This window comes from Festucalex cinctus, chromosome 13, assembly GCF_051991245.1.
Source record: "Festucalex cinctus isolate MCC-2025b chromosome 13, RoL_Fcin_1.0, whole genome shotgun sequence".
NCBI lineage: Eukaryota > Metazoa > Chordata > Actinopteri > Syngnathiformes > Syngnathidae > Festucalex > Festucalex cinctus.
Genome location: NC_135423.1, coordinates 9842801 through 9855943, shown reverse-complemented (window position 1 = coordinate 9855943; position 13143 = coordinate 9842801). Strand labels below are relative to the sequence as shown.

The 13143-nt window shown below is 44.5% G+C and overlaps 1 protein-coding gene across 1 annotated transcript; it reads right to left on the bottom strand.

The window, feature by feature from the left end:
* Positions 1-3451: 3451 nt before the first annotated feature.
* Positions 3452-13067, bottom strand: clip3 (CAP-GLY domain containing linker protein 3). The gene is made up of 14 exons (XM_077540176.1): positions 12900-13067; positions 10211-10599; positions 9918-10057; positions 9164-9257; positions 8927-9088; positions 8736-8854; positions 7377-7613; positions 6610-6745; positions 6381-6524; positions 5968-6099; positions 5479-5602; positions 5340-5410; positions 5185-5257; positions 3452-5111 (listed from the first exon to the last, which is right to left on the bottom strand). Exons 2-14 carry the CDS (start codon positions 10587-10589, stop codon positions 5057-5059), a joined length of 1866 nt encoding a protein of 621 aa, XP_077396302.1. The 5' UTR covers positions 10590-10599; positions 12900-13067; the 3' UTR covers positions 3452-5056.
* Positions 13068-13143: the final 76 nt, after the last annotated feature.

Below are 13143 nucleotides of genomic sequence, written 5' to 3'. Positions count from 1 at the left end.
GCAACGTCACAAGCGGTTGCCTCTCCTGTGGGGACATCTGCTGGACATTGTCAATATTGCAACACAATTTTAGCACTACATTCAGTTGCACGACACCGCCCCCCCACCCCCCAAACACCCATTTTTACTTTTCACGTCAAGTTATTTTGGAATTAGTCTGACTTCACGCTTCAAATTGATCATGTGAGTGAGCAGATGCATCAACATCATCATCACAACAGAAGAAAATATAACAAGCGAGCCTCAGTTCTGTGCAAGCGAAAATTACTCACTACTCACTTACTTTTGAGTTCTTCTGTACTATAGTTGGTTTCTTCATCATCAACACTTTCCACACTTAGTTTTACCTTTTACCTATAATGACACCTTTCAACGTTTATTACGTTAGTCTAGTTACTTTGCACACCCATACTTTGCTCCTTCATCAGTTCTTCCTACAGTAGTTCCTTCCAAGTAGTAGCCTAGTTACCCTAGTTTCTTTCCACACAATGCACTTCAAATTGCTAAATGAATAGATGATGGACTAAGCCGAATGCTATTATCCCCCAAACATGGAAACACGCACGTGCAGACGACTGACGAGGGTGCGAAGTGTGATGACGACGACGAGTTTCGCCGCTTGCCGGCCGAGCCTGATCAAAGGTGGAGACTTCTTGTCATATCTCGGAATTCAAAGACGCTCATTTGCATCCTAAAGATGTGCTCGCCGTTTGATGGTGGCCCCGCCGGCTCCTTAAAAGTGGACGCTGAGCCCCGTTGGACCGCCACTGCTCGCACCCTCACTGCTGCTCAACAGATTTGGAGGAACTTTGTGTCACTTTGTAGACATTTTGAAGACTTTTACAGGACTTTGTGGTGCCGGTTGCCGTCCTCATGGAGACGCACAGAGTGTCGGACTTCAGTGTCGAGCGCATCCTCTCCCTGCAGCCGGGATGCAATCTGCCCAACGTCGAACCGTATTTGCCTGTTAACGCACTTGACCCAAGACCTGGTATCGGTACTTTTCCCGGTTCTGGTACTTTTCCTGGTCTCAATACTTTTCCCGGTTCCAGTACTTTTCCTGGTCTCGGTACTTTTCCCGGTCCTGGTACTCTTCCCGGTCCTTCCGCTGGTGCTTGTGCTGATGCTACAATTGCAACGTGGGACCACTTGCGCAATTTTGGGGAGACCTCGCACCCTTTCCCTGCCAACTTCTACAGGAGGCCCTCGGTCTTCGTCTGCTTCAACCCAGACCTGCCAGGTACGTTTGAGTACAAGCAGTCAAAGTTGTCATTGTTTTGGTCATATTTAGTGTGTTGATTGTTTGAATAGTAGTGTGTACATGTGTAATGTTGCTCACAATTAGTAATTATATTTCTTGTATGTTTTGCTTGAGCAGAAGTGGCATTGTGGTGTGGTTACCATGGTTACTGCAGTTACTGTGGTTCCCATGATTACGGACCCCCTGGACCGTCACCCCGGGCCCCCCCTGGACCCCGTCCTCCAAAATCCCGGATGAGGACAACGTTGACGACGGCCCAGAGCCGCCACTTGGAGGCGCTGTTCGCCGTCTCCGACTACCCGACGGCGGAGGCGCGCGCGCAGGTTGCCGCCGCCGCCCGACTCGGCGAGGAGACCGTCAGGGTGAGTTCAAACGGCGCCTGAACCTCTGCAAGGGGTCTCGCACCAAGTTCACTAGCACGTTAGGACGTCATACATGTCACGCTTGAACGAGATCAGTTTGAGCGTGATCAATTTCACATTCTGGACGTGGTAAACTTATAACATCACTTTCCCATTTTCAGCTTGATGAATTTCACATTTCACATTTATGGAGATCGAGCGTTGAAAAATATTTTCACCACTTCCTATAAAAACTTGTTTAGAGCGCCTCGTTATCCTCTGTAACGGGCTCATCCTGTTTGTTTTGGGTTGTTGTCGTTTAGGTTTGGTTCAAGAACCGCAGAGCACGCAGGAAACGCCAGTGCAGCAGTTCAAAGGTCAAGCCAGAAGAAGCAGCAGAGAACAAAGCCTTCAGTGCCCTCCTTTGACTCACCTAAACCAGGGGTGTCCAAACTTTTTCATTTGTGGGCCACCTACGGAAAATCAGAAGGACGCAAGGGCCACATAATGTTATGAAGAGAAATTGTGTTTAGTCCTAAAAATTGTACAAATAACTTATTTGTGCTTTTGCATATTTAGAAAAATGCTACAGTATATAAACAAATTTATTTGTAATATGGAAGTAGGGTTATTATAGTTTTGGAATTTTTCATTTTAGTTAGTTTTTATTAGTTTTCAGGGTGGTTCTGTTAGTTTTTATTAGTTTAGTTTAGTTTTTTAATATGCTTAGTTTTAGTTTAGTTTGTTAGTTTAAGTATTAGTATTAGGGTTTTTTTTGTTTTTGTTTTTTTTTGTTTTTCTTTTTAATGTGTCTTACTTGTGCGCAATATTTAAAAAAACACCATGGGAGCGACGTCATCTTTTGGTACTTTTCGATTGGCTGCTGCTAGATGACATCACTTCTGTATGACATACCTTCAAACGTCATTATTCTGGTTTATATCAAATCTATAATCCCCAAAGGCTCATGTATTAAAGGAACTACCAAAGGCTAAAATGAAGGACATTTGCTGTAATTATAGTTAGTTTTGTAAACATAAACTGTAGTTTCAGTTAGTTTTCGTTTTTTAAAAAGCATTTTCATTTTTACTTTATTTCAGTAAGAATATGTTTTTTGAGTTTTAGTTTTAGTTTTCTTCATTAGTTTTAGTGAACTAAAATAACCTTTAATGGCACCTGTTTTTTGATACCCTCCCTTCTTACTTTGACCATCTCCAAACATTTTTGTTTTATTTTATTTGAACTGAGTCAAATGCCCTTTTTTAGCATATGCCGCGGGCCACAAATGGTTCCCGGGCCGTAGTTTGGACACCACTGCCCTAAACGCATCATCATCATCATCCACATGGCTGAAGATGCGCTGAAGTGAGATGGCTTCATTTGTTCTTCCTGCTTGTTGCTTTTGTTTGGGATGGCATTCGAGCTGGCGTCCAAGCCGGACCAATCGCCAGTCGGTCGGTCACAGACGTGCTGCTCTGGCCACACGCTTGTCTTTTATGAAATTGATTTGAGTTTCTTCCAAAGAGTGATTTCAACACATTTGAAAGCAAATAAATATTGATTTGGACACAAAATTCACCTGACTGCTAGTTTTCTTCCGGTGTGTCGAAGAAAGTGACACTGGCGTCTATCAAGCAAGCATGACCCTTTCATAAAACTCTACACCAAAGAAACAAAACAGGTAATAAGCCCTGCAATTGGCTGGCAACCAGTCCAGGGTGTACCCCGCCTACTGCCCAAAGTCAGCTGAGATAGGCTCCAGCTCCCCCGCAAACCTTGTGAGGAGTAAGCGGTCAAGAAAATGGATGGGTGGATGGATGGACAGATACAGTAATTAAAAAAAAACAAACAACATCAAATGCTTTATTTTGTATAATATTTACTGAATCACAGCAGTTGTTAATATTATTGGATACATTTCCATGCTAATGATGACATGAGAAGTTGAGAAAATACATAAGAATACACAGCATGCAGTGAACCAAAGGGACACACAACATGCGCACGCACGCACGCACACACACTGGATAGAAATAACAAAACTTTTAAAAAGTACACTTTTTGGTGATGTTCTCAAACAAAACATACACTGTTGTACTTGTTTTTAGCTTAGTGGGACCAGACTGGTTGTTTTTCAGGTAATTCGTACTCATGAATAATAATTGACGACACGTTACATTTACAGGACAAATTTTCTTGTTGTTATTAACCTGACAACTTTGTTAAAAACAAATGCACAAATGACTAAATGATGCTAAATTGTCTACTTGAAGTGAAGAAACTTCATCACTGGCCTGGTGGTTATTCAACAAGATAACAGATATTTATTTATATACTGTATGTATGTATAACAATATTGAACTCACGACAAACTAGAGACTCACTGGTGGCACCTAGTGGTCAAAGCAGAGGGAAGTTGAGCGCTGTATAATGTGTTAAATTACGAGCACGTCCAGGATCGGTGGAAAGCAGCTTCTCTGTGAAGTTCTTTAAGGACCTTTCTGACGGCCCACACAACAAATGAGGAAAAGGGGATTTTTTTTGAATGAAAATACTCCAGGTAACGGCAACTTGGATGACTTCATTCATGAAGTTAGTTAGTCAGGCCTTCAGAAACATGCTGATTGTTTGAGATGAACAAAGACGTCTACCAGAAGCTGATATTGAGGAAAAATTGTGAATATCCTGAACAAAATATTCAAGTTGAAACGTATTTAAAAGAAAGGCAACAAAGTAAAGGCTGAAAAAGACTTCAAATTGTCAACATGCAGAAAAGTTTTGGCTCGCTGAGTTTTGATCAATGGATTGATGATAAACTAGATTTCAATGAAGTCTAGTCAAGTGGAACTGGTTCTACTCCAGATCAACAAATTTGGTAACTGGTAACTTGTCTTCTGAACGTCCAAGCAGACAAAAATTATCCTGTAGAAAAGATTTGTTCGCTTTTTCACATTGCGAAAGACGCGTCCGCGGTGGAGCTTTCAACTAACCATCAACACGAGGCTTCGGGAGAAGGCAAAAAACAAAACAAAACAAAACAAAAAAACAGATGAACACAAAGCATCAATGGTGTCTAAAACCAAGCAGCGTGGCTGCTTTTGTAAATCCTACCGGACTCATGCTAGAATCCGGAGGGGAAATCAAAACATGTCGCAGTAGGAACTATTGCTAATGCTAATTGTTAGCCTAGTGAAGAAACAGTGAGCTAGGAGGGAAGATGCTAACCATGGGAGGCGTTTGTGGACAACAGGGTTTCTTTAGCAGGAACGCAGAACATCTGAACATTTCAACAAGGCACTAAAGATTTCCAAGGGCTAAGCGGGAAGAACACTAGAGTGGAAGGAAAGACTGGAGAAGGAACGCGAGCTGAGAGAAAGGGACAAAAGTTTCACCAGGTTTGACAACGACAGCGATAGGTAGCTAGAAGATTTGCTGGCTGTGGAGAAGGACGTGGTTAGGACTGCATCTCAGCTCGCAGCATCCACGGAAACCAACAGCAGAAGAGCAACCTGAAGCAGACCAACCAAGGACATTGGCTGAAGTTCCCAGAAAATTCATGCCCTCTGAATGTGACAGACTTACCTTGATATGGAGTTCTCGGAAGTCAGATCTTTAGGAGAACGAACTGTGTTGAAGTTTCGCTTGGGCTGAGACACTGCGCCAAAACATAAAAAATGCCAATCACATACCATTCAAGACATGATGCAGCTCTCAATCACATCTTCAGGGATACTCACTGGTGACTTGGTGGACTTTCTTCATCATGGAGTTCTGCTCGTTCTGTGAGCCCTCTTTAGGTCCTCCAATCCTGAAAGAACAACAAAATGGTAAATACCTGACACTTGACTTGACGACAGCAGACAAGGGACACCTTACCTCTGGACCCGGGAGGGCGGGGCAAACACGCCATATTTAGGCAGACAGCTGAAGTAGCGCACCCCAAACACGGAGCCGTCGTGTTTGCCGGTGGGCTGGTCCAACTCCACACCAAACCACAAACCTGCAGGATGTACATTTGTCAGGTCGCATGTGGTATAAGCTAGTAGCATCCTTCATCTAAAACTCAGATGTGAAAAACTGAATCAGCTTGACGCTAATCAAGTCCCATGAGAGCCAGAATGGTGGCGGGTATGACAGCTGAATTTTGGGTTCTGGTCAGACTGCGTCACTATCCGTGCAGTGATGGACATTTGGTTTAGGTTGGAAGCAGTCATGTTCTTAGAACAGATCCCTAAGGCTAACCCTGGAAAAGTGATTTATTCTTGCTGAAGTAAAATGTAGTGTACTTCAATAACATCACCTGGATCAGCTTACAGATGCTTAATATTCAGATTTTCCATGGTGTCCTAAAGCCACCAAACTAACCTGGAGCAAAGTCTGTTTTTCCAAAGAAGCGCACAGTGCCACTCTTCTGTCCGGCCACCAAGACCTGATCTCCAACCTCAGCATTCAGCCCTTCTGGGTCCAGACTGACGACTGATGACTTCTTCTTCAGGGCTGCCAACACAGTACACTCGGTGAACAAATGTTCTTCCTGGTGGACACAATTCAAATTGATACATCCATCCGTCCGTCCATTAGCGAAAACCGCTTACTCTGTTGAAGGTCGTGAGGGAGCCGGAGTTCGAATCCCATTTGACTTTGAGCAAAACACTACAAATTGGTCGTCATTCAGTCGCAGGACTGACAATCACATTCACACCGTCACTGAGTGGGAACTGAACCCAAACTGCCTGCACTCACGTCAGGCCTGAAATGATACCAAATATTTGTCTTGCCTTTCTCCTTTTTCTCTTTCTCTTTCTTGGTCTTCCCGGCAAGGCGCGAGGCCAGGTCCATGCGGGGTGTCCTGGGGGTGGAGGTGACAGAGGAAACATTCTGTTCCACAGACTTGGATATCTTTGACACTGGAGCAAAGATCCCTATAGACCAGAAGAGAGAAAAACATTTAAACCTTCTACATCTGTATCATTTGTCGTCAGAGACAAATCATCGGTAGTGCGTTACCGAGTTTGGGCGGGCAGATGAAGTAGCGGACGCCGCCGACACTGCCGTCGTTCTTTCCCTCCGGCTCGTCCAGCTCCACGCCGACCCACTGCCCGCTGGCAAACTCTGTGGTACCGCAGAATCTAAGTGTCCCAGTCTGAAAGACAAGAAGAACTTTCTGTCAGAAGGATGCCTCTTGGGGAAGAAGTCATCCTCTGCATGGTTCTGTAGAGGCAAGTGGTCCAGGATTAGAGTCCAGAGAAGACAACCAACCAGTGAAACTGTTTAAGGATCCCTTCTCCTTCTAGAGTAAATCATTGCAATTGAGACAAAAGCCTGGAGCTTTGACCTCATTGGCGACAGTCAAAATGAAGTTTTTTTTTGGAACAGGGGAAGCGAGAGAATGCTTCTTGGCCAAGAAAATAGTCATCCACTGGATGCTTCTCTGGACGCAAGTCGTCCAGGATCAGAGTCCAAGTAAGACTACCAACAAGATTGAGACAAAAGCCACGTGGTAACGTTCGGACCGCAATGGAGAAGTTCTAATGACTTTTTGTTGGGTCAAGATGTGAAACAACAAAAGCAAGAATGATCATTGAGTTTGGGATGAGATCACAAGGGTCACGTTTTTAAGCATAGTGGTACCATGACTTTCAGGTTCAATTCTCTTCTGTGACCAACAAACATTTGAGATGGAAAAAATTGGGCCGCACATTTTGGGGGGTCTTTTTGAGTGAAAGGAGTCATTGAGTCTCTCACAGGGTCTGCACTCTGTTTGCGCTTCTGACCTTCATGTCGTCCAGCACCACACGTTCGCCCAGCTTCATGCCCAACGAGGACAGCATCAGGTTGCCGGGAATGTTATCGTAGTTGGGCAGCGTGGCTCTGGGAAGGTTGCAGCTCAGCGGGACGGCATCCAGGAGCAGCTGCTTCAGCTCTTTGGCCACCATTGCTGCCTCGGCCTTGTCCAGACTCATGTCCATCGGGTCAGGGACCACCTCACCGGGGACCTGGCCATTCTCATTCTGCAAAGAGGAGAGGAGAACTGTGTCACGATTGTGTGGTTTTGTTGACATTTTGGATTTCCTAACTGACTAAGTTTGGTTTCATGTTATCTGAAGTTTGTCCTGCCTGCTTGTTCTGTCTTTGTCTCCACTAGGAGCTAGCTTTCCGTCCGCTCCTGTCTTATCTAGGTGTGCCTTGTTGTCTCATCACTCTGTTTGTATCAGGTCCCGCTTTTCATTCGCTCTGAGCCCGTCTGCGTGAAAACGAGTTTCAGTGTATCCGCCCTTGCATTTCCATGTGTACAACACAGTTGCATCTTTCTTGAGACGATGGCGCGGCGGTCGCCGTTCTCGCGTGACTGTGCGTGGAACTACGCCAATAATAATTGTCAGATGTTCTTTACCACGCTGGGGATGTGGGCTTTGGTTTCCAATCAGAAGTTCTATGTTGTCGTTAGTCCACGCAAATGTCTACATTCTTGCTCACTACGATTCCCTACTGCCATTTTTCTAAATATGTTTACTTTGTTTTTTTGTAACATCCTGTTGTAGCATTAGAGCTCCACTTGAGGCCTCATTTTTGTGTAGACACACAATTGTACAGGAAGCTTTAAAAAAAAAAAAAAAAAAAAATGGTTCCATTTCCGTGGAGACGTGGCCTCAGCCTTGGTTCCTGGTCGGAGGTCACATGTGTTTGTATTTTTGATGATTTTATTTGCCCCGTTTGTGAATAATAACCTTCTTTAAGTATACAGTCAACCTGAGAATTTGTGGTTTGGCATGAGTGAGTTAACCTGTCCAGATTTATTCTTTTTTTTTTTCTTTTTTTTTTTTAGCCACTGTCTTTTGAGCCATCTTGTGGCGTCTTGGTGTCGAGGAACAATGTTACAGTGAGCTTTATTTTGACATGCTATATAAGCGCACGCCATTTACCATAAGCAGTGATTTGGCACGATAACATTTTTTTAGTAGGTGTGTCAATTACTCGTGAATTTTCACATGCCGTGGCAGCGGTGGGCTTGTCTTCTTTCTGAAGTTTGAGTCCGCCAAGACGCAAACATCAAAAGCTGTTTTGTGACAAAATGTCACGTTTTCATTTGAATGTCTTTCAATGTTTCTAAAAGCAAGAGAAGAAGTTCTGACCCGGACGCTGGGGTTGGCACCGTGCTCCAGAAGACAATTGACTGCGCCCAGGCACAGGTTGGAGGCGGCGATGTGCAGAGCCGTCCCGTAGTGGAAATCACTGCACGTGGAATTCAGAACTACCACACAAAATGAGCAGGAATGAGTTTGCATGACGACCGGCTTACCCTGACGATTGGTTGCATGTCTACCTCTGGGTTTGGCAGCCTTCAGCAGGACTCGGACCAGTTCTGGAACATCAAAGTAGGCGGCGTAGTGCAGAGCGTTCATGTTGGTCCAACGACTCCTCAAACTGACGTCGGCACCCAGAGAAATCAATTGGCTGGTTAGACGCAGTGCCGCTGCTGGATCGCCTGCGCGCACCAAAAACACCAAATTTACAACGGCAGAACCTCGGCGCGACGCGAGAACCGGAGAGAATGTCTCACCAACGCCGTGTGCGCCTGCCTTGCAACTGTAGTGGAGGAGTGTCATGTCCGTCAAACCGTCACGGTCGTTCACGTGGCAACCGCGTTTCAGAATCTGATGTATGCACACACAGACAGACACACTTTAATGGTCTGGCTTGCTTACTTGGTGAGGAGTTGGTCTTGAGGTTTTTTTTTTTTTTTGTTTGTTTTTTTTTTTAAACCCTGACAAAATGAACAGAATATTTTTTCCCCCATTATGTTTGCAATGAAAACAAATTCCGCTATGTTGTTTTTAAAATAGTACAATGAAACAAGTCTTAAATCTAAGCAGTTTGTTTTGTTTCACTTTTGATCAGTTGTACTGGCCTGGTCCCGAGTCCGCCCTGTCCAAGGCCGAGTAAAAATGCCTTCGATTCGACACCTTGAGGACTATAAGACTATTAACCGGAGATGGATGGTTCTGTAGTTCCAGCAAAGCTAGCAGGTTCAAATGTTCTGTATGAGAAGCACAAACTTGGATGTTGACAAAAAAGTAAAGTTCATGAAAATGACATGATTATTGCCACTTGAGTGTCGTTCATTGTCTGATCCACGCCGAGTCATGATGGAGACTTGCTCAATTCTGATCTCTCCGTTCTTTTCCAGGCCATGCGATGCCTTTCAACGGGTTATCAGGTGAAGTGCGGCGCTTGATCATCTCTTTGCTACGCAGCTGTGGCTCCGAACGAGCAACTACACTAAGAGCACACATAGGCGGCGAATGCGTTCTCACCTCGTTGCCGATGACGTCGATCTTGTGCTGCACCTGGGGAACCCACTGACGCATGATGGCGAACAGCTCCGGGACGGTGGTCCGGGGATCCGTCAGGATCTCCAAACAGGCCGGATCATTGGGGTCGAAGAAGGTGAAGGCTGGACACCCGAGAAACGCAAAGTCAACGTTATGAAGACCAACAAAGAGAGAAAGCGCAAGACCAAGCGATGAGGAACTTGACAGGTCACGTCACTTTTGTTTAAGATGGCATAAAAATGTGCATGCACTTCCGAAGTCCTTGTTTGGCGTACCGTAATCTTTTGGAAGGGGCGCCTGCGCAGATGGGTGCACCATGGCTCGACGTCGGCTCTCGTGGACCGGACTCTGGAGCGCGGACACAGACAGCGGCTCGCCTTCGTCGGGTGCGCCATCACCATCTCTGGCCGCCGACTCCTCTATCGGCGTCGCTGGCTGCAAACGTTGTTCTCCCTCCTCCCGCTCCTCCTCGTCTTCACACTCCTCGGCCGGCTCGTCCTCCTCTTCTTCTGCTCTCTCCTCGTCTTCTTCATCGCCCTCCTCCTCTTCCTCCGTCAGCTCCTCGTCCTCCTCTCTTTGCACCCTGCCTTCCTCCTGCTCTTCGCGGTCGTGCCTCTCCTTCTCCTGCATCTCCAGGTTCTCCTCTTTCGTCATGGCTGCGGGCCTGTCGTACACACTAATGTCAGTGCTTGGATCACAGGCCTTTTACTCCTGGTCATCGTTGGCCACATCTTAGTCCAGCAGGTAAACGAGCTAGTAGACGCACCTGAGGCTAAAGCCAAATTGAGGCAGGGTTTTTACTGTCTGGGTCTGGAGTTCCCATTTCTGCTAATAGTTAGACTGTCACAACAATGATATCGGCTCTTGTCCAGGTACAGAAGGTAAAAAGTTTGGCTTTGGTTTTGTGGTTCTACTCAACCGGCAGGTAAATGTGCTTGTGTATAATCTTCAAAGATTATGAGTCCTGATTATTTGCCCATTGTCATATTTAGGACCACTTGTTTCTACTCAACTGTCTTCTGGAGCTCGTTTCCCTGCCGGTTGAAAAGCACCCGAGGCTAAAGCCAAACTGTGGCAGGGTTTTCACTTTTTGGACCTGGATTTGCCATATCTGCCTGTGCCTAATGGCATGCAAATGTTTTCCTTGATAGTATCGTTCAATTTAATTTGAGAAAGGGTTTGGTGAGAATAAATGCTTGTTAAGTGGGGGGAAAATGCAATTTTGGTACAGATTTTCACATAAACCCAGTAGAGAGACTTGATTTGCTTTGGCACAGCATAGAAAATGAATTGGCGGGCCAGCTCTGAGACAAAAATAGAAGAATTGCTCAGTCATGTTTCATTTTGCGTCCCGTTACTGTAGAAAGCACAAAGAACAACGAAGCTCATGAGGCTGCAGCTGTGGACTGCTAACAGCAGTGGCCAAAAGCTTTGCTCACTAAAAGCTTCCACAAACACATCTTTGTCTTTGTCCGTCACAGCTCCTCATTGGAAGTCGGCAGTGCACTTAGCAAAATGGACACCAGCGTGAAATCTAACCGGCAGCCTCTCCCTTCCCAACGCAAACGTCCATCTGCCAAGAATGGCATCCTTCTGTGCCTTGCTTGAGCCTTCAAATACAATCTCAAAGAGCATGTGATGACGGCACTGTTGACAAGTACTCAAAAGAAGATTTGTTGTTAGTGTAAGTAGTGTCCAACATCCTGAGAAATAAACTCGACTGACTGAGATGTAGAACTTCAACATCCAGCAGCCAGTGAGGAAACTTTGCCGCACTTGACTGAGAATGCACTCCCATACATGCAACTTGGCTGCAAAGCAGTTCCACGAGAGTCTAGCTTGATTTGTCGAATATTTTGCTATTTGGTTATCCAACTATGGGTCCACCACGTCCGCGACCGACATGAGGAATAGCGCTTCCAAAAATAGATGGATAGCCCACTGAAAATTCTACCAAATAATTAAGTATTGGGATAGAAGAGAAAAAAACACACATTTCTTTAATGAATGACCAATTGTTTTTCAATTTTAGATAACATTTTAGTGTGTTTTTCTTCTCTAGGAACATTAGTGAGTATGAGATAAAGTCACATTGGAAGCACAGTAGTGATTTTGCCAGTAAAATAGCACTTTTGAGTCAGGCTGGTTTGTTAAAAAATTGATTAGTAAGATTAACTGCAATTATGTCAGGATAAAAAGCTCACAATAGTGTAAAAGCAGAAAAAAAAACTCACTATAATGGGAAAAAGCACAATTTTGTATTTTTGTATGTAATAACAGCAGTGACAAAGAAATACATTTGGATTGTCCACTCATTTTATTGTCATGTACTGTTTTTGGAGTGTATTCCATTAAATATAATTTGAACATTATTTGTAAATGTTTAACACAAAGTCCCAACTTCACTGGAATTGGGCTCAGCCCAAATGCATATTATGGTATTTGAAGATGCTATACGTCCACTTCACTGTGTATAATGTGTGGACCACAAGCAAGGAGGCCGAGGCTTCCTCCTCCCCCTCCCCCCTCCATCTCTCAGCCTCCATTTTACATCCACACAAAACGTCGCTACAAATAAACAACAAACTCACGTCTCACTCTGTAGGCCTATTTCTGTTTTTTTAAACGGTTTAGGATTATTTTGGCGAACAAAACAACATTTGTAAACGAGACGCTTTGAAGGCCAACGTGCGCAGCAAAAGCGCACGTACAGCTGAAAAACAATCGCACGCGGACATACACCATCATGAGGACATATGATCATATCAAATATTGTTTTTACAAGATGCTTTGAGAAGCGAAATCAACGTTTTTATTTTTATTTTTAATTTATTTGATCGCTTTTGTGTTCCCTTCGTCGTCGTGAGCGCACATGTGAGCACGCCAAATCATCAATCACAGTTAAGGAAACATTATTTTTCATTTTAAAAAAATATTAGTTTTTTATTATTATTATTATTTTACCTGAAAACAAGCCACTTGCTGGTAAAAGGCGACGTACGATCCGCTCTCACAACAACACTGATGAGGAGGATGATGGTGGTGAATGCTGATGATGCTGGACCTCTCTCTCTCTCTCTCTCTCTCTCTCTCTCTCTCTCTCTCTCTCTCTCTCTCTCTCTCTCTCTCTCTCTCTCTCTCTCTCTCTCGGCTATTTTTTTTAAATATACGTTGACATTTTATTTTTCTATTCGTTCAAAATAAAAAA